The sequence below is a fragment of the Erithacus rubecula genome, assembly GCF_903797595.1.
Source record: "Erithacus rubecula genome assembly, chromosome: 1".
NCBI lineage: Eukaryota > Metazoa > Chordata > Aves > Passeriformes > Muscicapidae > Erithacus > Erithacus rubecula.
The window spans coordinates 88607625-88635546 of NC_136658.1; the positions used below are offsets into that span (position 1 = coordinate 88607625).

The 27922-nt window shown below is 40.7% G+C and overlaps 2 protein-coding genes across 2 annotated transcripts in view; both read left to right on the plus strand.

Moving 5' to 3' along the window:
• The window catches only part of COL4A1 (collagen type IV alpha 1 chain), a 366614-nt gene that overhangs the window by 84484 nt on the left and 254208 nt on the right, over positions 1–27922 (plus strand). The window lies entirely within an intron of this gene.
• On the plus strand, positions 563–27616 carry RAB20 (RAB20, member RAS oncogene family). Its single transcript, XM_079325235.1, has 2 exons — positions 563–926; positions 26524–27616. The coding sequence occupies exons 1-2, from the start codon at positions 755–757 to the stop codon at positions 27042–27044; spliced, it is 693 nt and encodes a 230-aa protein (XP_079181361.1). The 5' UTR covers positions 563–754; the 3' UTR covers positions 27045–27616.

Here is a 27922-nt window from a genome sequence, read left to right on the forward strand (position 1 = left end):
GACCGATGCAAAAAGGATAGGCTACATCTCTGGGTAATTTAAATGACTGCAATTTCGTCACCTGTAATGGAATTCATCTGAATTACAGCAGCTGGGCAACCGACTGTGAAATTGAGCAGACCTGCCCTCGAAAAATAACCCCTGATACCTCTCTCTCACCAGGGCAAGGGTGTTTGCCTGGCAGGTCTGTGAGAGATCTTAATTTCGGAGCAACTTTCTGCCCCTCCATGTACACGCCAGGAGGGGAGCGGGATGAGCGGGCTTTCCCTTGGGCTCCAGGAGGGCTGCGGGGATGGAGCCTGTGCCGTTCCCAGCTGGAAGGACGCGAGCATCCCGGGACGCAGCTGCAGCCCCCGAAGGCTCAGCACGGCCCGGCTCGGCCCCGGCACCCCCGCGGGTTCTGACAGCCGGACAGCGGCCACCCTGCCCCGGGGCGGCGGGGACACCTCTCCGGAGACACCCCACCGGGGACACCCCACCGGGCCGAGGGCAGGGGCGGGGGGTCCGCGGAGCTCCGGCCGCTTCCCCGCCCGCGTCCCCTCCCCCTGGCGGGGCGGGAGCGGGGCCGGGCCGGGAGGAGGAGCAGCCGGAGCCGGGGCCGGATCGCGGCGGCTCCCGCGGAGCCCCCGAAGTTTGCGCTGCCGGCAGAGGCGGCTCTCGGCCCTCGTCCCGCCGCTTCCGGGGCCCCGCCGGCCGGAGCGGGCCGGGCCGGGCCAGGGGAGCGGCCGCCGGCAGGGAACCGAGCCGAGCCGCGATGAAGAAGCCGGACGGGAAGGTGGTGCTGCTGGGGGACATGAACGTGGGCAAGACCTCCCTGCTGCACCGCTACATGGAGCGGCGCTTCCAGGAGACGGTCAGCACCGTCGGCGGCGCCTTCTACCTGAAGCAGTGGGGGCCGTACAACATCTCCATCTGGGACACCGCGGGTGAGCGGCGCGGGGGGATGCGGCTCCGGGGGGGCTCCCGGCGTTTCCCGGCGGAGCGGGGCTCCCCGAAACCCGCGGGCTGTTCGCTGGCGGGCTGCCCTTCTCCTCCTGCGCTGCCCGCTGCACCCTCCATGCCTTGGGATGAGTAGGGCTTTCTTTTCCCTAGTTTTGGCTCGGCCCTAGGGTCCGAGCTGCTGATGGGGCAGGTTGCGGTGGGTGGCCCCGCTCGGGACAGCCTGGCTTTCCGGGAAGCGGCGGGCGGGAGATGGAGCCGGGAGCCCGCCGTGCCCCGGAGGCGGCGGCCGGCGCCGGGAGCCCTGCCCTGCTTATCGGCACCGAGTCAGTCCCCTGAATCACAGGGTTTGGCCGTAGGACAGAGTCTGAAAAGAGACGCGGGCTATGAGGGACCTTAGAACCGCTCGTCTCTGGTATTCTTGGAATTGCTTTGTGAAATGTGGATATACAGGGAATACTGCGGTGCCTGGTTACTTTCTTTTACCCGAGTAGGTGGCTACTAACTGCAAGTTCAGTCAGGAATTAGAGAGGTTACAGCTTCTGTCCATCCCTTCTCGCTGTGTTCTGCTGAGTTTGATATCAGCTGGTGTCACACTCGGATTTCCAAACGCGTGTCGCCTGCAGCCCTTCAGACGTGGCGCTCCCCTTGCCTGCAGCTGTACGAAATCGGCGCACAGGGAGCGTGGGCTGCCCGCAGCTTCTGTCTGGGATAGCAGCAGGGGATGTCTGACCCACTCTTGCGACAGGCAGCATCTCGGGGATGCAGGACTCGGCGTGGGTTGTGGTTTGGAAGTCTGGGTGGAGGAGGTGGGAGCGCACGGGCTGGAGAAGTGGTTTGTGGTCTTAGTCATATGAGTGTCTTGCTCTTGATTATTAAGGCAGGAAGCTCCCCTCTGTCGTGCAGGACCAGTGTGTCCTGCAAAATTAACTCAATGGATTCTTGCCTTTAAGTTGTTCTTTGCAAATATGTTCTTGTTCCTCCCCCCCCGCCCATGTTTAGCTGGATTTTTAGAACTGGTTAGTGGCAACATGAAGAGTGTAGGTTATATGTCCTTGTGAAACTTGTGGAGCTGCAGCATCGTGAAATATTCCAGTTTCCTCTTGATGAAATTTGGGAGGGAAGTTCATTTGCTGTGTCACTTCATGTCACAATCTAGTCCAAAATGGCTTTTTCTGTGTCAGGAATTAAGAAGGAGGAAGGGGAGAAATGAAACTGACGAAAAGTTATACAGAAACACTTTTGGGAAGTGTGGGGAAAAATGCTTTTTCTTGCATTTAGTAATCTGTTACTATCATGAAAGCTCTCTACTAGCAGCTCTGTTATAAATGTACTTTCTATGTAATTTGCAGTATTTTTTTAAAAAAAACTACTTTAATTTTGGAATCGCTGTGTTTTACTATGGGGAGTCTCTTGTGGGCAGTTGCTGCTTGTTTCTAGTAAGCCAGACCCCTGTGAGTGATTAGCAGTGGGCTTTATTTCAACAGAAAAACCATCTGCCTTGGTGAAATTGTTCCTTGGTAATTTCCATTACACCCTTTCATTTTTTTATTTTCAATCATACCTAATAAGTCCCTCCAAGGCTTGTCTGCTGGTTTTAGAGCCCCTTTTTGTCAGTTTTTTATTCTTATTGTGATGTTTTGTTCCCTGTTAATTGAGGAATCAGGTCCCAGTTGTATGTGAATCTGGAAAGCTGCAGAGGTGGAATCTCCATGTGTCAGGTGAAGCATCCAGGCAATATCTGTCTCAGGACAGTGCAAGTTCAGAGCTCAGCAGTCACTTCCCCAGTGGCCACAGTTCCCCCTGCACTGTTGAGCAGCGCACTGCCCATGCACAGCCCTGCAGCAGAAGTTCCTGCTGCTCAGCAGGACTCCTGGAGCAGAATTGCTGCAGCTGTGTTTGCAGAGCAGCAGTTGAAAAGTGTTGCTGTACTGTATGAGGGTGGCATAACACATCTTCCTCATTCTCTGTTGTTGGAGCTAGCACTGAGCCTGGCTGTCCCATCTCTTGTGTTTCAGGGGCAGACAAGGGCTCCTGCACTGTCTCCCTGTTGACTTGTGCTCTGGCAGAATGATGGAAGCTGACAAAACTGGGCTAGACTGTCATTTATTAACAACTCATTAATCTTGGGAGAAATAGCAGCTCCCAGGGCACATATGTGCTTTCTGCTATCCTGCTGTGGAAGTAAGGAACCTTGTTGACACTGTAACTAGTGTTAAGTCACAAGGGGATTCAAAAGCTCCTGTTATTTAGTTTCTTATTTTTTTGCTGTGTGAACCTTATGCTTTTGCTGGCCTCAATGTGTCTGGAGACCTTGGTTTGCACCTCTTATCTTTCTGTGGTCTGGTCTCACTGTCTTATCTCTACCAGGTGGGTATCAAGTAAGCTTGGAATATGTAGTAAGGAGAAGTTTAAAATTTAGCTTTTTTGTCTGTTTATTAACCTGATGTTGCTAACTACTGAATTCTTGTGAAGCAGTTATAGGGCTATCAAATACTAATACATTGTTTTCTTTAATTCTGTATTTGTAGATGTATAGAGAGAGACATATAGAGAGTCATTCAGAAGATTTAAAATTCTTTACCACAGCAATGACAAGAACATGGATCAAAGTTTGCACCTGTCCCACCTACTTTAAATATTAAGTGCCTGCTCAGGATGTCTGTCTTAATACCTCAATAGCATTTTATACAATGTATGATGTAGAAATATGGAAGATTTGGCCTAGAAAAATGCATAGTAGTAGCTACTGTGCTAGTTCAATATGTAATTAAACAAAAACTGGAATACATCTTCTTTTTAAATTTTGTCTGTTTTTATTATATTTAGTATGGGGATGTATGTTTATTTTTGTTGTTGCTTATTAGTTTTGGGGCTTATCTCCATAGAAGTCCCCCGTGTTTTGTTTGCAGTTCAGATTGTGTGGTTATTTGTTTGTCTGGTACGGGGCTGGCATTTGGCTGTACAAGCTTCAATATACTGAAGCTTCATTCTTGTGATACAAAGTAATGTTTGTGCACACTTAGACTTAAGTGATTGATGAGAATATCTGCACTAGTGGTGATGGATCAAAAGTGAAGTATGCATGGGCACTAGTACTAGACAAGTTTGCTGATTTTCAGAGTTATTTAAAATGAGTGTCATTTTCACTAATCACTCTGTTGATTTTGCATTGCTTCTTGCTCTGAATTTAGAAAAAAATCTGGTTTTCCTAGGAAGAATTAACTTTGCTTACCCCAGTGCTTAAAATATGCATTTCTGTGTTATCTTTAATGAAATCAGTGCGATCACCTGACCTGTTCTACCAAGTTAGATTTGAAGTGTAAATCAGTTATTCTAGGGAGGGCTCTTAGCTGTACATTCACACCCCTCCTTATCTTGGAAAAATCAGCTACTTAGTCTAGTCTAAATCTTTCATGTTCTTATCCACAAGCCCTGTACTATGCCTGGGCAGAAGTTGTCAGACTTGATTTTTTTAAAATGTAAATGCTCATGGCAAATAGTTCAACATTTCCCTTTTCCAATTTGATAATTATGAGAGAAGTTATTTGAAAGTTGCATTTAAGTCAAGGAAATAAACAAGCCACAGATGTAGGAATACTTGGGAGAAATATCATATGCTTGCCATGTTTCAAAGCTCTCCTTTTCCTGTTTTTGACTGTTTGTCAGAGGCTTGGAAAGAGAGTTTTGTGTCTGACCTAGCATAGCTGCTGTTGTATTTGTGCTTGGTGCATAGAATTATTTACTTCTTATATTCTGATATGACAAATTGCATCTGTTTGTTTTCTTTTTTGATTAGTTAATTCAAAGGAACTATAAAAAAGAGCATTAACTGTACAAAAAGAAGTAACTGTACACTTTTAGCATGCTTTAAAGAACTAATTTGCTGGATAGAGGCCTAGTCTAAAGATTTGAGTACATGCTTTGAGACCTTTGTACCAGTTTTTTTAAGTAGTATTTTTCTGAAACAAGGAAAATAAGCAACAACATCAGCGAGAAGAACTTCCTCCTCACAGAAAATTATTGGGGGTTGAACACACTCAGGATGTCAAAGCTATATATATATATATATATATGTATTTCTGTGTGTGTATGTATATATTTTCAATGCAGTGCTGACAGCAGCTGCAGAGTAAACTAAAACTTCCTGCTGGGTGCTGATGGCATGTAGCTCAGAGCTAGCATTTTGTGTCTGGCAGCACAAAACCTCCTGAAGTTTTGAGGGTCTTGGTTCTATTCCACCATTAAACCTGGAATAATAATGTGTAGTGGCTATAGCTAATGATATTGTAGGAGTCTTTGGGTTGTTCAGGCATATTTTCTGATGCTTTGGTATTTCAAAAAGTGAAACTTTTTCTGTATGTTAGATTTCAGTCTCTTTAGTTTGACAGTTCTTCCGACAGATAAGTGGTTTCTTAACCCCAGCAGCAAGGTTTCTTAATTATTAGTGGTCATGTTCTGTGTTGCTGGCATAGAATTGGAGCAGTCAGCCAGTGAATGAATGATCAGCATTTTAGAAAGTTCACATCAGGATCCTCTAATTCTTTTTAAGAGGCTGAGTTTTGAACTTTTTAGTAGACATTCATACAGCATTTTAATGGGGAAACATAACAGTTGACTTTATGGAAAGCAAACTTTCCTTCTTTTCCTTCTCATCTTGAGCTGTCAACAAGAAGTGACTTGATTTTTAATTTTTTTATTTTTTTATTCTGTGAATACTCAGCTATCGGTTCATATTTTTGCATCTTGCACCCATTTATTTTTACCTGCATATATATATATGTGTGTGTATATATATACACAAACTTGTCAGAGCTAGTATAATTAGGGTCAAAGGAGATATATATAGCCTAGAAAAGGCTCTTCTGTGCCTTGGGTCAGTAGTGTATCTGCCTAGTGAGTGCTTACATCTCTGGGGACTGCTTTGCTGATGTCTGATGTTAATCAGTGCTGGTGAGCACGTGTGAATTGCTCACAGCTTCTGATCTCTGCTGGGTTCCATAGTCTGCAAGCTGCCTGTGCTGAGCTTGCTCGGGCAAGGTGAGAATGTTTGTTTGTCTGGTAAGATGTGTTAGTTTTCCCTGGTAAAAAGGATTAGTTTCCTCCCTTGCTTAGTTAAGCTTTGAGGTTTTTGTGGGTTTGGTTTTGTTCTTTTTTTCAGAATTTATCTGTGTTGATGAACACTTCCTTGTGCACAGTGAGTCAATATCTTGAGCTGCAAGGGACCCCTGAAGACCAAGGCCAATTCCCTTCTCCTTGCAGGTTTACTTAAAACTAAACCATTAAACCATATGACCAAGAGGGACCTCCCTGTACTCTGTACTCTGACAATGGTGCTCTGGGGAGCCTGTTCCAGTGACTGACCACCCTGCCAGTGAAGAATCTTTTCCTAATGTCCAATTTGAACTTCCCCTGATGCAGCTACACTCCATTTCTTGGTAAAGGCAGTGACCCAGCTTGGTTCTTAAGGGAAACCTGAGACAGGCTGTGACTTGGTCCTCAGAAGGTGAGATCAGCCCAGGAAGCTGGAACCAAACATTGCCTGGTGAACAGTGTGCAAATTGTCAGTAATTAGGGAGGAAACATGGTCCTCCATCATACTGAAACAGAACAAAGAAGAGCATTTAGGTGACACATTTCCTCACAAGCAAACACTGATAGTAGCTGCTCTGTTTGATAATATTCTGATTTTGACTTTGGGAAGGAGAGGATTAAAGCAGGGAAAAAACAGCTGCAGATGAGAAGGTTGGGTAGATTTGTTGAAGCCAAAGAGGGCTGTGATGGAGGTGCCTTTCTGCACCTGATGAAATTCTGGCATGGTTGGGGTTGAGTGTTGCTGAATGTGTAGTGAGGTATCTTTAGTTCAGGAGGCTCCTGTTGGAAGGACATAGGGGATATCTCCTCAGAAAGTGTCTTGGGCATCAGGGACCATCAGTGAGTAAGGCTGCTGAGTCTGTACCTACACTCAGCAGGTGAGAACTAAACAACATAGAAATTGGAAATTATGGAGAATAAAATCCCTTAAGTTTATTGCAGGTAAGTTATGGCCTGGGGGTCAGTCACCAGCAAGAGTCTTTGATTTTTAATTTTTTAAATAATTTTTTAAAACATTTTTATTTCCTTTATGCCCTTGGGAAAATTATTTGGCAGAATATTATATTGGCCTCAATTAGATCTTCATGATTGTTTTATGTAAAACAATGATGTGTGAGACCCAGTGCTTCATACACACATAGTGTGGCTTCCTTGAGATTACTGTGTGTGGTTATAGGCTACGTATTTTCATATTTTTAAAAGGAAAGCATAAGAGTGGAAGTTTGAAGGGACAGAAATTCCTGAAGAGTTCACTGTCAGTGAGCTCTGTATCTTAAGCCTCTGAAGCAGACTCAGAAGAAGGAATAAAAGTTTAGGCTTTAGACCATCTCTGGAAACATGGTTTTGTTGTTGTGAAACAGTGCACTGGATTACTTTTGTTTTTTTTGTAATGGATGTTTCCTGAAAAGAGCAGAATAACTTGGGAGGTGAATAAAAATATGAAGAAATAATGAACTGACTGGGGAAAGTCCTGGAGGAAGTTCTATTTTTTGTGTCCAGCAATTTAAAATACAGTGATACACAAGTAAAGTCAAAGGTAACAAATTCATTGCAGCTGAAAGTGCTTTTATATGCAAATTAAGTAAAAATACAGAAATACCTTGTCAGAGGGAACTATGAAGAATGCATATTAAAAAGAAACAGAAGACAAAAGTAGCAATTTATTCAGCTATAGCTAAATCACTTTATTGAAAGCAGAATTTTCTAATGTGTAATTTTAGTACTGACTTGCAAGGCAAGCTAATGGGGAGGTTATTGGCACCTGGTGAGTACTTGATGCAGGCCAAGACAAATGTTGTGTGTGAACCTCTGTGCTGTCTTCTGTGTTCCAGCCCCCACATTAAATCCCCACGTTGCATGGTATTTAATAATAGTGTGTAAAGTGACTGAGCTGTTCTAGCCTAAGTGGGAAAGTACTTATCTCTCCCTGAACAGTGTCAGTGACCTGAGATGTGTGCCTGGCTGAAGCTGTCCAAGATCTTGCCAAGGCTCGACAAACATGAGCAACTTTGGTGTTCTCAAGAAGACTTGAACAAACTCAAGTTCTTGAATTGGCTGAATATGCCATTTTTTAAAAAAGTCACAGGTTCTAGGCTGGAGCAACATGCGGAATCTTCTAATGAAGAGTTTGGTCCTCTGGCATTACATTCTTCTTCCTTGGCTACTGAAGGAAGAGATGTATTTTGCAGAAGTCTGTCAAAATTGACTCAATGGCTGAAAGATTAGTTTAAATACTATCTGCTTTGTGACAATACTGAAAATGGATGAGGGAGGGAGGTATGAACATGAGAAATGGTTAGTAAAACTGTAAATGCAGTGGCAAAGCTACTGACAAAAATTGCTGATATATGGAAATTCATCTTCCTGATGGATCAGGAGCTGGTAGGAGAGACTGTAGAAAATAAAGGTCTCCAAGAACTGGATTATTGGTTTCAGTTAAACTGGTGTCCTAGAAGGTGTATGCTTAGTCATAGGTATTCTGGGCAAGAAAACAAGTTACTGATGCCCTGTTGCATTCTTTAGTTTGACTTTGTGAAATGTATACCTGAGCTATCTAACAAACAACACCTCTTTCAGTTTGAGTGAGAGGGGAAAAGCACAGGGATGGGACAGGAAGTGATTTTCCCAGTAGTTCTCCTAGCTGAGTAAATAGTGTTGCATAGAACAGCAGAATGGTTCATAAGCTGTAGTGTAGAGATGAATGTGTACAAAGTAATATACATTGACTCAGTTGTGTGTGTTATTTTGTAATGAAAAACAAATAGGTATTTAAAATTAGTATTGTTTGTCTAGGTGCCTGAACATGGCCTGTCAGGGTTGTGGTGCCTTTCTGTTAACTTAATACAATTTACTTTTGTCTCTGGGTTGGAAGGAAGGAGACAGTGAGCACTTAAAATGCAATGTGGGGCAGATAACTGGCTGCTGGTTGTTTTACAATTGCTACTTTGAGTGATCATGTTTGGTACATTTCTAGCTTCACCCTCTGTACATGCACTTTATGGTGACACCAATATCAAAACCAGGAAAACTCATAAGCAGCCTCACAGTGCCTTGGCTGAGCTTCTCCTGATACTCTATGGGCTAGTTTAAGTATCTGTATTCACACTCAATCACATCTTATCTGGATGAATTGTTTGCTTTGCTGCAGTTGCTGTCTTGTGCTGAATCCACTGGCCATGTGAACTTCCACGTGGCATTGTTTTACTGCCTGAACTGAAGGTACACTTAGTAATCCCTCATCTGAGTCACATTTTGCTATTGCAAAATATCCAAACAAATAACCTTTGTTTGGGTCTCCATTTAGAAATATGCTGGGTCTGTGGTGGATACTTTTGGAACCATTGAAAATTGTGGAATAGAAAGAATAATTTTCTCTTCCATGTCTAAATGGTTTCCTTTCTTCCAGGGAAGCATTGGGTACAACATCCAGGGGGTTGATCAAAAGACATCAAAGCTCCTTTTCCTGTGCTTGATTGACTGTAATTTCATATTCAGTACCTGAAGATATGCCTAGGAAATGAGATTTCAGGTTGGTGATTAAACTTTACTTATGCAAGTGTGCTGCAGAGAGCAGAGGTGGTCAAAGGAAGTGAGTGGGTTTTTGCTCTTAATTTGAATTCTTAGCATAAGTTATTTTTTCTATCTTACATCACAGGAGATTCAGGATAGCTTCATTTAGGGCTACCAACTCAATAAACATACAAGATTTCCACACCTACCTGGGAGTGGAAAGAAGCAAATTTAGAAGAGTGCTTATTGACATGGTTTTTGAAGGCAGATAGATCATCAGATGTGTTAGTGAATTTCCTGGTATAGCTTTCCATCTCTTAGAAGCAGATGAGAATTGAAGTTGGCTTTGCAAGGGCCACCAAGAAGCCATTCACAGGAGATCCCTGCTGAGAGTCTAAAGAGCTCTGTGAACATCTGATGTAGATACTTCTCCCTGTTCCCTCAGCCTTTCTTTTTAATTTTTCTGTACTCTGTTACATAATTTAATGAACTTGTACTTCAGTATAAAATCTATAGAGAAAATGTGTTGTCCTGTACTTAGTTTATAAATAATGGTCTTCAGTACAGTTGAAATAAAAGGAAAATTTTTGATTTACATTCTGCAGCTGATGACTACTTGTGATTTTTTAAAGTCATATATAATATTCAACCATATGTATTTAAATATGTGAGATTTTGTTGTTAAAGGCCTCAAAAATTCAAGTTTCTGTTCTTCATAGTGGGATCTGTGATCTGAGCATATAAATCCATTGTTCTTTTCTTAATTGTTGAAGGTAGAAATAAGAATCTTGGTAATATTCTAGAAGTTTTTTTGTTTATTTTCCACCTATCATTTGCTCTCAAAATTTTGGTTCATTCAGAAAAGGAAGAAGTTACCAGAATCTGTAGTGGCTTATAGTTAGAAAAATAAATGAAAGAAAAAGCTGTGTGTAGTTGAGTCAGCATCTTTCAAGCCTCATAAAAGGGATCAAATCTTGTGGTTTGCTGCAAGTGAGACTTAGGTGTTTTAAATCAAAACAAAAAGTCCCCACTGGTGTAATTGCTGATTTTTATTTTTTTTTTCTTCCCTTCCTGATACAGGCTGTTGCTTTTTAAAAAAACTAAATCTCTAATTTTGTGATACTAAAAATGTCTCAAACTGCTCAGCTCCTCCAACCCCTACCAGTATGATTGCTTCTTATTTTTATGGGACTGTAAGACTATCTTTAGGACATGAACTTTCCCTCCTGCAGCAGATATCTGTATGTATGACATTAGTATTGTTTCACTTATCTCCCTTCCTGTTCTGGTGTTTTGTGCTCTTTCCACATTGTCCTGTTTGACTTCTTTTTTCATTTCAAGTCTGAGAACCACAGTGGAAGTGGAATAGTTGTTGTCTGTCTTCTCTTTGAGTGGCAGAACACTTTGTGACCTAGAGATACTGCCCTAATTATGAAAGAAAAGGATGCAGTGCAAGCAAATCAGTAAGCAGTTCCCTTTCTGTAAATAGCTTTCCCTCTTGGCATGAGGGTTGAATGGGCAGACACTGGACAGTGGTAACATTGCTCTTTGTAGCTTATTTTGTTTAGAAAGTTCAGAACTGAGTTGTTTATGATTTTAGTGCTACTCCCTTTGTACCAGGTTGGAGAGCAACAACGAGTTTATGTACCATGCCTCTTGTCTGATTATGGTTTCTTTAATTCTCAGATTAATGCTCCTAAACTGTGGGTATTGCATATGCTCTGGAGTGTAGGCAGAGAAGCTGGAAGTAGAATTAAAAGGGAGAAGTAGTGCTGGGAATAGAGAGGCCATTTAGGTCTTGGCTAATATAAGCTCTGAAAACACAAGTCATGGGTCCTGTGATAAAAATATCTGAATGATTTGAACAAGTTTTAAATACATTCCCACAGAACCCAGGTAGCATCACTGTCTGCAGTGTCCCCCACTTCTGATTCTTGCTGAAGGCAGCCCACTGGATAACCAGAGCTGCCTCCTGCTTTTGACAGAGCAGCTATTCAGAAGCACTCAGTGAAGAAGATTTCAGCAGAATAGAAGGAAGCTGTTGGTAGCAGGTAAGGAATAGAAGCAGTTATAATTTTCTTCAAGGTTAATTACACGTGAATTCATTGCTTGTGTTTTTAGTTGAGAACCTGCCTATAAATCATTGAAAACATTGAAACAAATCATAATGAGTGAGCCTGATTTTATGTCCCGTGTTATTGAATTTCTCTTCAAAAAAATAAAACAGCAGACTTTTTCATTCAGTTTGTGGCCTTTATTTCTAGACATTTAGCAAAGTTGAAATATTTTTCAAATTGCTAGTGAAGGCTGGTTTGAAGTTAAACTTGGTGTTACAAATCAGGAGCTAGCATGTAGTTATCTACTGTGCCTCAGTTCCATTTCACCAAAAGATGATTTAACCTTAATTAAGAGGCACTTGCTAAGTAACTGCAGGGGCAGGCCAGCTGTGGGTATCTGTATCAGATAACCAGAGCTTCCTGAAGCATTTTGGACAACTGTGTTATTTGCTATGCAAGAATCATTCCTCACTTTTGAAACATGTGACACAAAAGGTCACTTCTTACAAAACAGCCTGCCAACTCTCAAATATGCTTTTGTGAAACCTGGGCTCTGTTTTTTGGCATGTTAATGTTGTGATTGGTAGATGCCTTTCCTTGCCCCTCCTCACCTAATAGTGATCAATGGTGGATACCAGCATTTAGCTGCTGTCTTGCACTAACTTCAGTTTTGTAAAAGCTAGGCCTGTAGAAGTGCTTCTAGTTCTCTTCTTCCTGTCCTCTACTCCTAATCAACCTGGAAACATATTAGAAGGATAAAAGATTTATGCAAATAGTGCTTGAGGTGCTGCCTACATATGAGCCCAGCAATTAATTTTATCTTCAAAAGGAAACATGACCAATATGCTTGGGTCCCTCTCTACACTGCAGTGCCCCATGCATGTACTGAACAAAGCTGTGCTGCAGCTGTGGAAAAAGAGAATTGTCTCTGCCTGTGTGCTAGGGTTGGAAGGTGCATTCCCATGGATATGTGACCTTCCAGGCTGATTACTAAAGGCTAAAAAGCTCTTGCTTCTGGTGGCCTGATGCTGTGGTAAAAACAGGCTGAAGATCCCTAAAACTGTCTAAATACTGAACTTCTTGCAGGTTCTTAAAAGCCTCTGGCTGGTGTCCTGGGTTGGTCCTGAAGTGGGGCACTGAGAGGTAGGGCTGGGCTCTGTTGCTGCTGTTAGTGCTTTTAAAATATTAATTGAAAGAATTATCATGAAAGTGGGGCTGATGGAAAATAGGCACTGCCATAGCTAATGCTCTTGCACATGGGTCGGAAAAGATCTTAAAGATCATCTAGTTCCAGCTCCTGTATCATGGGCAGGGATGCCACCCACTTGATCAGTTTACTCAGGGCCCTGTCCAGCTTGTTCTTCAACACTTCCAGGGATGGAGCACCTACAGCCCCTGGGCTCTGAGGCTCTCCTGTGGGTCTGTGGAAGAAAGCTAACTCCCTGTGTTACTGTGTGTGACTCCCATTGGGGGGTGTGCACAAAAGAGTTTACAGCTGCTTCTTGATAGCTTGGCTTCTTATGCATGGGAAGAGGGGAAATGACTGACAGCCAGGAGGCAGAAACACATATAATGTGTTTGGGGTTGAAGTGATATTATGGTAAAAGAATGTTTCTAAAAGAGTAGAGCATTTAATTTCATGTCTGGTTTAATCCAAAGAGGGCCTGCAATGAGTAACAATAAACTCTTTTTGTAGTCTCTAGAATGTCAGTTCCCTTAACTAAGGTGTTTATTAAGTCTATGGTGTTTCCTTGTTCAAAAAGTGGTGTGGTGTATTGTTCTGATTGACTTGGTATGTATGTAGTTTACCCTTCTGCAAAAAATCCTGTGGGGAATTTTGATTTTAAAAAAAGAGGTTATGAAGTGCTAAGGCTATACCAAAGTATCTAATGAGGAAGTTAAAAAACCTAACTCAGCTTAAAACAGGAATAAAGAATGAAGAAAAACAGGAAGAATTTCTTGTCTATGAGGTAGTGGCAGACTTAACAATTCTTTGCTGAGGGCTGGCAGGAATGCTGACGAGGGGTGGAATTTCAGAGTGCTTGTTGAGATACATTTAGGAGGGCAATCTTGACTTAAGCTCCAAGCAACCTCTTGCTTACCCTGCCCCACTGGATGGGGGAGAGAACTGGGGGACTAAAAGTGAGAAAAATTGTGGGTTAAGATAAGGACAGTTTAGTGGGTAAAGCAAAAGTTGCGTGTACCAGCAAAGCAAAACAAGGAACCCATTCCTCACTTCTCATTGTAAGGCAGTTGTTCAGCCATCTCCAGGGAAGATGGGCCCCATCATGTGTAATGTTGACTTGGGATGGCAAGTGCCATCACTCTGAGCATCACCCACTTCCTCCTCCTTTCCCCCAGCTTTATCTGCTAAGCATGACACCATATGGTGTGGGTTATCCCTCTGGTTAGTTGGGCCCAGCTGTCCTGGCTGCATCCCAGTTTCTTGTGCATTCCCAGCACTGGTTGGGTGATGTCACAGAATCAATAGGTTGGACAGAATGTCTGAGGTCAAGTCCAGCCTTTGAACACCACCATGTTACCACATGACACTCAGTGCCATGTCCAGTCTTTGCTAAAAAACCTCCAGGGACAGCCCAATCCAATGTCTAATCACCCTTTCTGTGAAGAGTTTATTCCTTAGGTGAAACCTAAATCTGCCCTGGTGCAGTTTAAGTCTGTCCTGTTGTTCTGTTGCTGGTTACCCCAGAGAAGAGGCTGACCCCACCTGGCTACACCCTCCTCTCAGGTGATTGTAGAGGGTAATAAGGTCCTGCTGAGCCTCCTGTTCTCCAGGCTAAGCACCCCCAGCTCCCTCAGCCTCTCCTCATGGCACATGTGCTGTTGACCAGCACTCCCAGGTCCTTTTCTGCTGGGCCACTTTCCAGCCCTCTGCCCCAGCCTGTGCTGCTCCCTGGGATTGTTGGTGCCAGGTTCAGGACCCAGCCCTTGGTCTTGTTGAACCTCATGCCATTGGTCTTGCCCCATCGATCCACCATGTCCAGGTCCCTTTGTCAAACCTTCCCACCCTCCAGCAGCTCCACCCAACTTGGTGTTGTCTGTGAACTGTTGGTGGTCGATTCAATCTCCTCATCCAGACAATCCAAAAAATATATTAAACAGGACTGATCCCTGGGGGATACCATCAGTGGCTAGCTGGATGCAGCACTGTTCACCACCATTCCCTGAACCTGGCCATCCAGCCAGTTCTTCTCCCAGCAAAGGGTGCACCTTTCCAAGATGGGAGTTGCCAGCTTTTCCAGGAGTATGCCACAAGTGATGGTGTCAAAGGCTTTGCTGAAGTGCAGGTAGGCTACACTGTCCTTCAGCACATAGGAATGGCCTACTTGTACATCTTCACCTTTTTTTCTTAAGGTACATATTGGTAAAAGTATGTATTATCTATTAATTAAAGTTAAAATCTGTATTGAAGTATATGAGAAGCAGGAAATATTCTAATACTGTGCAAGTGCTGCTCAACAATAGTTAAAATATCTTTGTGTTATCTATGTGGTTTCCCAAATCAGCAGCACAAATCCCAAAACACAGCCCCATACTGGGTATGTGAAGAAAATTGACTCTGGCCCAGCCAAACCAGCACACCAAACTAATCTACCAGTTCATTATTAAGCAATTTAAAACATCTAGTAAGTGTGGAGTGATCTCCTGGTCCTGCAGTGCCAGTCAAACCATGTTGAAGTACACCTGGCCACAATTCCTGCCTGAACTAAAGATCTACTCAGTTTGAACACCAAGCTTTGGGAGGGACTGTGGGCTTGAAAGGTCTCCTTTGAGTGACTCTGAAGTTAAGGCAACACCTTCTGCTTGGAAATTGTGTGGAGAAGTGGCTCATCTGCAGTACCTTTACCCCTGTGGAAAGGAGTTGTAAATGAAGGGGAAAAGTATCATTTTTCAGGTACTGCAAAGAAAAAACCAGCTGCTTTTAGAACTCCCCCTGTAGAAAATGAATTGTTTTTTGCAGAAGGTACTTTTCTTTGAGGAGATGAATTGGTGTTTCAGCAGGTGTTAAAGCTGAAAAGCTTTTCCCACAAGCCAGAAGTGAGTCTCACCTAGGTCAGGTTGTACAGCCCTGTCTGTCACTGGCCTCTTTGTTGCTCACTGCTGAGCAATATTTGACTGTCAAGCTCTGCTGCTGCAGTTAAGTGTTCAGTGATATTGCTTCCTGCAGAACTCTTCCAAAGTAAATCCAAGGTTTATTTTTTTCCCTCCCCTTGTGATTTCCTTCCAATTATATTTTCCTTAAGGAAAGCTGCCAAATGACCCCTTCCTTCTAAGTAGCAGTTTCAACTTCTTTTTTAAACACATAGTTTCAGAAGAATTTTACATCAATGCTTTTTACTTATATGGACTTAAATTTCTAGTTTCATTCTTGCATTCCTGCTCTCATTTCAGTACAGACATATATGAACTTCATGAATTTAGTTTAATTAGCTTAATTTAGCATCCTGCCACATTTTCAGTAGACATGGTGTTGATGCTAGATTTCAGCTGGAGTTCTGGTGGAACATTTGCTTGTAGACAGGATGGCAATGTCCCATCAGTCTGTCTTGCCCTCGCTTCTTTTGTCAGGTATCAGTGTTTAGATAAAACATTTCCCTTCACAGCTGTGAGATTTCAGAGAGAAACAGTTAAAAACTGGTGTCATTTTGTCAGTTTGTGTTGAATGTGCACCTTGGTATGCTTGCCAGTCTGGCAGGTCTAAGATTATTCTATTTATCTTTTACAAGGCACAGCCCTTCCAAGCAGATGAAAATACATGAAGTGCTTGAATCTCTGGGGTTATCTCCTTTTTCAATAAATGAATACAGTACATCAGGAGAACTAAATAAAATGAATAGTTTGGAAAAAGTAAGTCCAGCTAGCTAAATGTAAAAGTTATTCAGGATTATAGAGTTATCAGTGGAATCTTTAGCTACAAATAGGGGTTTTTTTATTTATTCAGGTCTAGCCAAAGTTTTTTTTGGCAAAACCATGTTATGTAGCGTGGTTAGGAGGTTTTCTCTCTGTCTCTATGTAATGTATTGCTAGACATAATATGGTGAAGTTTAAAACTTTGGATAGAAAGCATATTTGTGTTTTTATGAAACATGATAGCTTTGGATAGAAAGCATACTGGTGTTTCTATGGGAACGTCTATTTTGAAATTAAAATTCTTGTGAGTTTAGAAGCTCAGTTTTAATTTCATTATTAGAATGGTAAGTTCTGATTTATTCTTGGCAGCAAGAAAAATAAGTTTGCATTTATGTAGAAGAACAGATTGCAGGTATTTTTTGTTCCAGAAAGCTGAAACTTGTGGGCTAAATCTTGTAGATAAAGGAGAAACAATGTTAGAGAAGGTTCCTATTATATAGGCATTGTACAGCTGAAGGCATTGCTGATTATAGAAACCCTAAATATCTCTTTAGTCCAAAGACACTGTTTATAAATTTCTTTATAAAAAGACAATTGCAGCTAGAAATATGCAGGCTAAACAAATGTGTAAGGCTGCAAATGAAGAGAGACTAATGTTAGGGGATGCTGGCAGCAGGTTAAGCTACATTCATTGGGCAACAGTATGTTTTGCAAGGTCCATTGAGTTGGTGGCAAATGGCAAACCAAGCTTTTGGTACCTTGTGCTGTCCCAGAACCTATGAGCTGTTCTGGAAAGTACAACAAGTGCAGGGAGAGATGAAAGTTGTCAAAAATTTAAGTACCATTGTAATTTCAGTGAAATTCTTTATACATTCTTGGTAATAAAATAATATGGAAAGATGGGAGAAAGGATCCATGGGTAGGGTTTCTAGTTTAGAGAAATATGCCAAAGAGTCTGAGTGAAAAAATACATGATTGGTACCTGTGTAAGGCATCTGCTTTTAGTTTAGCTGCCTTTAGAAAATTAAGCTTTTACTTAAAAGCAGATTTCTCCGTAAACTATCACACTGTTAACTGTCAAAAAAGCCAGGGAATTTTTACCCATGTTTCAGTTGTTGGTTCTTTGGAGGTGTGCTGTGAATTAAGACTACACAACTTTTGAGGCATTTCTTCCACACATCAAAAAAAGTGGTGACTAGCCTTTTATTTTGGAGCTTCTATTAGGACATGCCTAGATTGACAATCTTCTTGGAGAATATGAAATCAAACTAATCTGCAGCAAAAAATTCCCATTATTTTCTGTATTGTGATTCCTATTAGACAGGGGTTTATGTGTGCCTTTTTGTGAAGAAAAACAACCCATCTTCTTCAGATAACACTCAGATGATCCTGTAAATCATTAACCACATCTTGCAGAGTTTGGCATGTGATGTGCAGCACACCACGCTGACATTCTTGCATAACTTCTCAGTGTGCTGTTTGTCCCAACAATAAAAGGCTCATTTAAGTGAACTTCTTTGGAAGAATTGTTTTATGTGAATTGTGCCAAAGTATCACTTGTGGAATGTTAATTGAATTGATGTTCTAGTAAAAGTTAGAGTTGGTAAAACTGCTTGACCTATTGGTGTACTTCAAGTTTGACAAGGAAAGGATGTTCTTTGAAAGGTCAGGGGAATAAAGGGGATTTTTCTCCCAACAAATCCAGGCTTTCTTGAGTGGATTAGCCTATAATCATTCTGAGGGTATATGGCAAAAAAGAAAAACAGGAAACACTGCCAAAATAGAATTAGGAGCACTTTTTACTAGTGAGAACCATAAAGAGAAGCACATAATAGTAGTTGGTGCTGCCATTTATTTTAGACAGTTAAGATGAGGTGGGAATTGCCACTGCATACGATGTCAAGGGCAGGTGTCAGGGTGGTGGGGCCAGGTTTTTCAGTAGTGCCCAGTGATGGGAAAAGGGACAGAAGGCACAAATCAAAACACAGGAAGTGTAATCTAAATATTAGGAAAAACTTATGTACTTTGTGTGTGATAGAGCACTGGAACAGACTGTCCGGGCAGGTTTTGGATCCTCTTTATCTGGAAATGTTCTAAAACCTACCTGGAATTATCTTGTGCAACCTGCTCTAGGCAAGCCTGTTTCAGCAGGGAGGTTGGACTAGATGATTTCCAGCTCCCTTCCAACCCCAGCCATGCTGGGGTTTGTGTAGCTTTCCTTTCGAAAATGCTCTCAACAAGCAATAAGCCTATGTCTGTAAAGAAACATAAACAGTGTTACTTTTAGCAAAGCTATTAACTCTTTTTAAGGGAAGACTTCTCTTTCAAGAAAGTAGGTGAAGTGGGTAGAATTTTAGTGCAAAATCTTTATTTTGTATTTGTTGGTCCTTGCTGAAACATCTCCTTCCAATCTTTATGGCATATTAGTTAGCATTAGTTTAGTAGTTACACTTTAAGGGGAGAGGAAAGAAGTAGGCTAAAAGCAATCTCCATAAAGCTTGTTTCATTAAATATATTACTATTCTTATATGTGAAGTATAGTGGAATTTCCATTTTCAGTAAGTAATTTTTCATTATTTGAGATGCCTTCTAGCGATTCTTTTTGTTTACAATTATTCTGAATTAATTCCTTTTGCAGACACACTGATTGTGGTGCTTTTTAAATTTTATTTGTGTAGCAACACAATTTGTGCATTTGGTACCCTTAGATAAAGCAGAGGAAGAGTGAGTTGCATTTCTTAATGGACATGGTAGGTGCTGGTGTAGATTAGCCTTCCAGGGGATAATTGGATTCTCTTGGCAGAATCTTAATAGCTAATTTAGATGCCCAAAAGGATGTTGGCTCTGTTATGTAAAGGAATGGAAATAATGTGTTTTACTTTTTCCCTTGCATATTGTATTAGAGACAGAATCCCTAGTAAAAGGCCTTGATGTTTAGTAATGCTTTTAATTTCATCCAGCTTTTCCTGCAACCTGTTGTAGATTTTCCTCTTATTCCATGGAGAATATATTTATATCTATTAAGTAGTCCAATATAAGTTTGCTTCCAAAGAGAAAAGGTAAGATTTATGGTCTTTTAAAAAATGTGTTTAAGAATTAGCCCTTTTTCACAGTCCTTCACTTACTTATCTCTGTGTATTTTCCCTAGATTTTAATTTGTAATAATGTAGATTTCCTAGTAACAGAGTTTACATATATTTTTGGATGTATTTTATCCCTGACACTTTTGGATCACTGATGGTAGTTCAGTAGTCTTCTAAAAAAAAAAAAAAAATCTCTTTAATATTTTTATTTATGTAGAAGGATACAGCTTAATCTCTCAGGATAGAAGTCATACTGTTGACCCATGGCTCATAAATTCAGGATTATAGTGCCAAGGCATTTCTTGTTTTATCAAAACTTTCTCTGCTTCCAGTTAGATGACTAGTTGGATTTTCTTGAGTAATTTTATCCACTTGTCCAGGGAAAAATCAGATCTATTAAATTGAATTTTTAATATTGGATAGAATTCTATTGTATAGCCTGCTAGAAGATTGTATAAAATTTCTGAATGTGAATTCAGTGGGGACTAGAATATAGTGACATAATGTAATGCCACCTCCAGATCAGGAAAATAGTGTTACATTCCTCCTGTAAAAAAGCTCACTGCAGTCTCAAGATCTGCCTTTTATTCAAATGTCATGGAGTTAAATGTATTAGATAAAGCATCTTCTGCTTCACTGCATACAGTTCATAAAGCTTTCTCATCTGTGGCAGTCAGCTCAAATACATCGTTGGCCCCTCTGAATCTGGGACTTGCCTCCATTGGGATGTTATGATCTCTTTTATGGGAAGAGATTTGTAGCACTTGGAGCTAATGTCCAGAGTGTATTTGCCTTCCTGAACCAGCCTCCAGGGAAGGAGAAGCAACTCATGCAGTGCATTTCCTTTATCTGTATAAAAGCAGCAGTATAAATACCTAAATGCTGTCAGGCTTGGCTCTTCTCTTTGGTTCTAATCTTGTGAATAACCTCTGTGATAAGGACTCTGTGTGTGTATTGGTAGGAAGAAGGAATCATGTGCAACGTGATTTTGCATGGGTTTGCGTTTTAAATCAGAGTGAAAAGAAAAATGTTATGAAGACTGAAGTTGTGTTGTTTCTATTTATTTTAAGTGTTTTAAAGTAATCTCCATTTTCTAAGAGCAGACCTGAGGGTATTTAAGCAATTAATAGAAAATGATAGTGCAGTGTGCAAGTTCTAATCTTTCTAGACATTGATTTTGTGTCCAAGTGGCCCATTTGTTAGTGGAAGTGTGGTATTTCTAGTACAATAATTAAAGCTGACTGGAGGACAGGGCTCAGTTTGTTCATGATTTCTTGTCTTGCTTAAGTGAGAAGTGAATGATTGCTTCTGGTTCGTGTGGGTTGTTTTCTCACACTGAGCTGCAGAAGGAGATTGAGAAAACTAGAATAATTCATGTGTGTAGAGTGGGAATGTTTACAGGGTCTTGGCAATTTCAGACTCCTTTAGAACTCAAAGTATTTGCTTATTTAGTAAAACTTGCACAGATTTAAGGGAAGAGATGATTTCTTTCACAAATTTAAGTCTTCTATTATGAGATAAAGATTCCTGAGTTAACAATTTAGAATAAATTGTGTTTAGAGGTGGAGTAAGCATGTCTGAATTGTGTATTGCTTTGAGCCCACTTTCTTGACTGTTTTTGGTGTTTTCTCTTTGGAGAGCTGTATTAAAGAATTTTCCTTTGTTCATTGTTCACTTAGCCCATGTGGTTGTTATTTTCTTCCATGTGTAGCTCTTTCTACTTTAAAACATGCAAGTAAAGCCCTTTGGGTATTAAGATCACTACATGCCTGTGTTTATGTTATATTCTGCTTTGGCCAAGACATACATATCTAATTTTAATAACTTAAATAGAAGCTGTTAAAATAGGACACAGTTCATGCCTTGAATATTGATGCATATCTAAGTAATGAGTATAAACAAAATAAACGTCATCTTGTTTTTTTAGCAGAGCTAGACATCTGTTGAATTCTGAAACTTCAACATATGTGTCTCCTATAATGCAGCTTTGTGAATGTATAATACTGGGTGAAGGTGGATCTTAAATGAGTTTTGTAGTTGCTCAACTGTAATTGTTTTTGTGGCTAGTGGTTGTTTTTTTTCTGGGCAGGGGTAGGGTGTGTTTTGGTGGAATTTTTTGTTTGCATGATTTAATTATTTAGTTTCTCTCTCTCTCAGAGACTTCCATTCCATAGGGAGTTTTGGATTGAAGAAAAACCAAATGCTGGCATTTTTCTGGCAGATCAGGAAATCGTATTCAGACAGCTCCTGGACAAGTAGAAATTGGACTCTCCAGTGCTTTGTGGCTTGTGTTTCCACTGATTTCTACTTATGTCCTTCTTGTTAATCCTCTGGGATGGAGAGCTTTATTTTTATCCCCAAGTAACCACAGGTGTAGTACAGTTCTTAGCACAGCTTCTGACTTCAAGGGAAATATGATAAAGCCACCTACATGAAATAAATACCAAGCTTGAACAAGGTAATGAGGAACTCTGACTTCATCACTGTCAATACTTGACAGCCTGACTCATATGTGGGCAGGAGAATTTTCCTGAAACCTTTAGGGACCTTTACTGTTTGCTCTCTGGTAGTCATTACATATCTTGGTATAAGTGCACAAATAGAAACCTCAGTTCCTAGCAAAATTGTTTCCCTGATGTCCTTTAAAGGGTCACAACTTTACTGCCTTGCCTGTAAACAGAAAGAAATGTTGTTCCCTTTTCAAAAGGGATCTTTGTCTACTCTTGTGATCGTGAGGATGTTCCTGCTGAGGTAATTCAAGGGCATAAGGGTCATCCTTTGAACCTTCATCTACTGCAGCTAAATCCTCAAAGCTTATTTCTTTCTTATACTGATTTCTGTTGTGTCATGGGTGTCATACTTTCTCTTTTCTTTCCTCCTCTAGCTACCTCCCTAGGGTACAGTTCCTGTCCCTCTCTGAGTACACTCAACTTCAGACTCCTCTAAAGCAGAAAAAGAATCTGAAAGCCAAAACTTAGCTGATACCTTGTGTTTCTGTTAATTCTTCTCTACTAGTACTGTGCAAATCACAGTGAAAATCCTTGGAAGGTACCTGGTTTATGCACTGAGCACTTCCTGGGCAATTCTGTGATCTTGTGCAATTTTAATGCAATGGTAACATGCCTCTGTAGCCCACCTTTGTATACTTTTCCCCACTATGTATTTACTTAGGAACTGAGTTATGCTGCCACTCAGACTGTGATATGAGAGTAGAAATTGTACTTTTTTAGTGCTTTTTTCAGTACTTTATTGAAGACCCTTTTAGCTTTTCAATATTTGTTGTGTTTTATTAACCTCCACACTGAAAGTAACAGCCTGTTTTGCATTCTTGTCGTGCTCAGCACTGAGAGATTTAAGGCTTCTTCTTCTGATAGAAGTTTTCTTGAACTGGTGTGTCTGTGTGAAGTTGTGCCTCTTCAGAAGTTGTGGTGAAAGCCTTTGAGGAGGTGGTAGGTAAGGAGCTTTCAAATCTGGCATCTACTCTCATAAACATCCACAGCAACTTCATGGGCTGTTTTGGATATCATCCTCAGGGGCTGTGGACAGGCAGAGAGCTCCAAGAGCAGCACTGAGATGCTGCTGTCAGTGAATCCCACATCTGGGAAGGGATTGGGATGCTTGGATGGACTGTCCCATCCAGAGAGAGCATTCACAGGGGCTGCTGCCTTCCAGCTGAGAGGACAAAGTTCAATAGGAGGCCTTAAGTTCAAGTCTTAGTACATTTTAAATTTAGTCTTTGCTTATTTGTCAAGCCAACCTCTTGCAAGGTCTGTTTTTCCCTTCTTTCTTTTTTAGGTTCATTATGAACTTTATGGTACTGAGGTCCATTTGGGTCAAAACTTTGATTTGTTTATGACAACCATCACAGGACTTTGAAAATGCTCGTTGCTTGTGCTGCCTCTGAGTGGCTGAAGTCTCTTTGTATACTTGATGGAAGATCTTATGGAAAGCTAATGGTACTGCAGATACAGCTGTAGGGTTGTTGAACTGCTCTAAACATGGCAAAATATAAATATGAAAAGAAAATTCAAATTAGTTTTTGGTTGCTTGGTTTTCAGAATTTTCCCTGATGTTGTGCCTTTGTGGTTGATTTGGTGGTTCTTGCAATTCCTTTGACTGCAAATTATCTAAGAGTTCTATCACTCTTCTCTGTTACTTTTATTTTTTTGAAAAGGCAGAACTGTTTAATTGTTGGATTCAGGCCTTACCATTTGATTTAACTCATTGTTTAAAAAAATACATATTTGGAACAAGACCAAATGGGTCCAGAGGAAAAAATAACTGGCTATAAGAAGTGGGTGACTGTTCTCATGCACTAAGTTTTTCATCCTAGTGTTTGATACTATTTTTCCTGACACCTTTAGGACAGATATTAGTTTAAATACTTGGTGTAGTTTTGGGGTTTTTTTTTCCCATATTTAGAGTTGTTCCAGCTCTTACATGTCAAAAGTGGTCTGTATGAGGAAGCTGCTGCAAAAATACGTTGTGGAGTTTTTTCTGCATGTTGATTGTGTGGGGATGAGCAAAGGAGACTATCCATAATTCTTTTGACACAATTAATCCCTTATGCAAGGTAAATTCAGCAATATGCTGGTTGTAGAAGTAGTCAGTTGGTAGTTGCCATGTAAAAGTGTTATGCTTTATGTTATGCCATGCAAGATTAGATTAGCATATAAATGCCATGAAACAAGCAGTAGTATTGTTCCAGTGCTTGGTTGCTGCAGCAAATTATTCTGGGGGCTGCATTTTATGGCTTAGGCATCTGAAGTGGGAGAACAGGGGAGATACATGTTCCATTGTGGTTTCAGACCACAGCACAATCAGGGTTTGCGTGAGAACAAAATCGCTCATGGTGCAAACTTGTATTGAGAAATTGGGAACATTTAAAGACTCGGTTGCAGTGCAACTGAAAGTACAACTTTAAAATGAGATTGGTGGAAAAAAGCATGAAAGGATTGACCCCTTCCCTGTATCCCAATCTCCCTTGCCCTTACTCAACATACCTAAACAAGGGCATAGCTATTCTTTTTGATTTTTAAACCTCCTTTTTTTCTACCTTCTAAATCATGAGTTAAAAAATTTCTTTGGCTGAGGAAAAGCAAATCAGAGGTTATACAAAATTACACCAAAGCAAATTTCCATTAACTTTGCCTAATGATTTTCTGGATCCTGTTCACTGAACTTTTGACCTCTGCAATGTTAAACAACTGTTACTACCAACTATTTCACTTTGAAGAAAGTTTATATTACACATGTTTTTGGTGTGAAATCCTCATTTTCTGTGTGATGAGAAAGTAACTGAGAAACAACTATTTATTTTTTCTCCGCATTAGGTCTGAATTTATAGACAGCTGTTTCTACCCTTTTTTCCAATCATTCACCAGCCTGAGAGATCCCACAATTTTTCCTCATGCAAATATTTCACATGCTTGTGAGCATTCTCACCAGCTTCCTTTTACCCCTCTTTATAGTGAACTCTGTGCCTTTCCAAACTTGTTTCTCTGGGAATTACCAGAGTTTCACTCAGTGTTAAAAGTGCAATGAGATTTCAACTTCATGTTCTAGGTTGAGGTTTCCCAGATCTGTTTTACTGATAAGGATGAACACTGTCTCTCTTCTGGCAGCTGTGGAGTACAGTCCTAATTTTTCATCATTAATTTATTCTCCCTTTCATATTCCATGGTCATTTACAAGGATTTCATGATGAATCATTCATCATGATGAAATAGCTCATGGTGGTCAGTAACTTTGTGCAGAAGATGGATGTAACCAGATCTCTTCCAAATTTTCTATAAATGAAGGCTCTGTGCAAAGAGATGGTATGAAAAGAGGTGGAAAATGATGTTGATTTTTAAACATTCATTAAGCGTGTAGTTTTTTTTGTTGTTCATTCACACTTATATAGTGACCTAAGGCTGACTCTGATAGCTGGTTGAAATCTAGTGTCTTTATCTTTTTCTTGATACAGTATTTGATAGTAAAACAAACAGCATATTCTACAGGTAGCTAGTATTTGGGCAAAGTAGCAGTTCTCAGTAGGAAGGAAAGCACAGTTTGTCTTCTGCCTCATTTCCCTTGGTCTTGTTGCAACTAGTGAAGAACCTTGTTTGCTTCCCAGGATTTAAAGAAGAGTCAGTTTTATTTTCCAAGAAATGAAGTTGAAGGACACCATCAAGGTTTGCTTGAATGTGCTGGAAGATAGTCCTGAATGAGGGGAAAGAAATGTTTTAACTGTTGGCTATTGAGGGGTAAATTTCCCTTAGAATGTATTAGGATTTTCTGTATATTGTGTGTTCAATACTCTAAAAAATGTGTGTAAACTGGTGGTGGGACAGATGGATATCACTGCAGGCTGGATACCATAAGAGACTTTTGCTGTAAAGCCAAAGCACCTGAGAACTGTGGGTGTGTAGTATCAGACTATATAGCTTACAAAATCCTTCAAAGCTTAGGAACAAGTGGATTACTGATTTTGATACAGGTTTCTGAACTAGATATAATTGAAAATGCGTGCTGGATTTATAGGAGTAACAAATTCTAGCAGAACTTGAAACAGTAGAACTTTTTTGTTTGTAAATGGTGAAGTAGATGGATGGGCCATCTGTGGGTGCAAGCAGGACAGTAGTTGCTGTGAGGTAAATCAACTAGCATGCAATATATTAAAAAAAGAAAGCAGGTATTTTTTCTCTTTGCAAGTATGAATGCTGCATGAGATTCCTCGTTCACTTATCTCTACAGATTCCCTTCTCTGAGACTGAGCAAGCAGTGAGCAGAGCTGTTCTGTGGCACCATTTCTCTCTTATGGAAAAACAGAAGGAAAAACCCAAAAGTACTACAAATAACACATTTTTACCTTCACTGCTTCATCCAGACTTGTGAAATTGGTTTAAAATTCCTTGAACTCTCTTACTTGGTTAGTAATGTGTTTCCCAGCAGGCTAACATTTGTTGTGTTTAAACCCTTGCCAGGACGGGAGCAGTTCCATGGCCTTGGGTCCATGTACTGCAGAGGAGCGGCGGCCGTGATCCTCACGTACGACGTGAACAGCCTCCAAAGCCTGACAGAGCTGGAAGAGAGGTTCTTGGCACTGACAGACAGTGCAAGTGCTGACTGCATTTTTGCTATTGTTGGAAATAAAGTTGACCTCAGTGATGACTGTACTTTGCCACCGGATGAAAATAGAGCTGAGGAGTCTGGTGCCAGCTGTGGCTCAAAGGTGCGAAAACAAGTCCGTGCAGAGGATGCAATTGCACTCTATAAAAAGATACTGAAATACAAAATGCTAGATGAGAAGGATGTTCCAGCAGCTGAGAAAATGTGTTTTGAGACCAGTGCAAAGACAGGATACAAGGTGGACTACCTCTTTGAAACTGTGTTTGACATGGTAGTCCCGATAATTGTACGGCAGAAGGCTGAGGGGCCGTCGCAAACCGTGGACATCACGGACTACAAGCCAGCCAAAAGGACAAAATCAGGCTGTTGTGCCTGAAACATCTATGTGACTAGAAAAGGGGAAGGAGTTTTCACCCCAGAAAAATGATAAGAGCTGCTTGCAGATGACCAGAAATGGAATAAATAGACTAAAATGGTGTATGCAAAGGAAAAAAACAGCAAACAAAAAAAAACCCATATAAATCTTCTGATCATTTAAGGCTTCTGGGAAGCTCTGTGTATAAAAAAAATATGAATGTGAGGGAAGTTATGGAGCAGGACTTGCCAGTTTCTGTGGGCTCTGAAGGCAAATGGTGTGTTATTACAATGGGTAGTGACAATCATTTGGACAGATTTGAAAGATTCTGATTTTTAGTGACTTGCCATTTCATATTGTGTGTAAATGACCTGTTTGTGTACTCTTGCAAACTTTCATGTGATGATCTTCTTTTCCCTTATGATTCTAACTTTGGAAGATTGAACACACATTACTTTTTTATGCTTAAGGAAAAAAAAGAAAATCCAGGTATATTTATATTTGTAACTAATAAATCAATTGCAATCTTTTTATGTCAGACATGACAGTGTACAATTCAGAAGCTGAACTATTAAAATCACTATGGATATGTACTGTTCATTTGGAGACTTTATTAAAGAGAATTCTTCCATAGTGGGCTTTCATGTATTAACAAGCAGTATCCCAGCTCTTGCTGTTCTAATTGCAAGTTGCAGGAGGAATTTTTTTTTTGCTTTCCTTCCATTTTTCTCTTGTAATTATTTTTAATATAGGTGGGTTTATGGGGAAGAAATCAATCTTATTTTGTCTGTATTTTTGTAAAAAACTCTTTTTGCTGCCTTTAGAGATATCATTGTGCCCAGTATCTGTGTGCTGTCTCCCACTCCTTAGTTGTTCTCAGGCAGAGCTGCAGCTTTGAT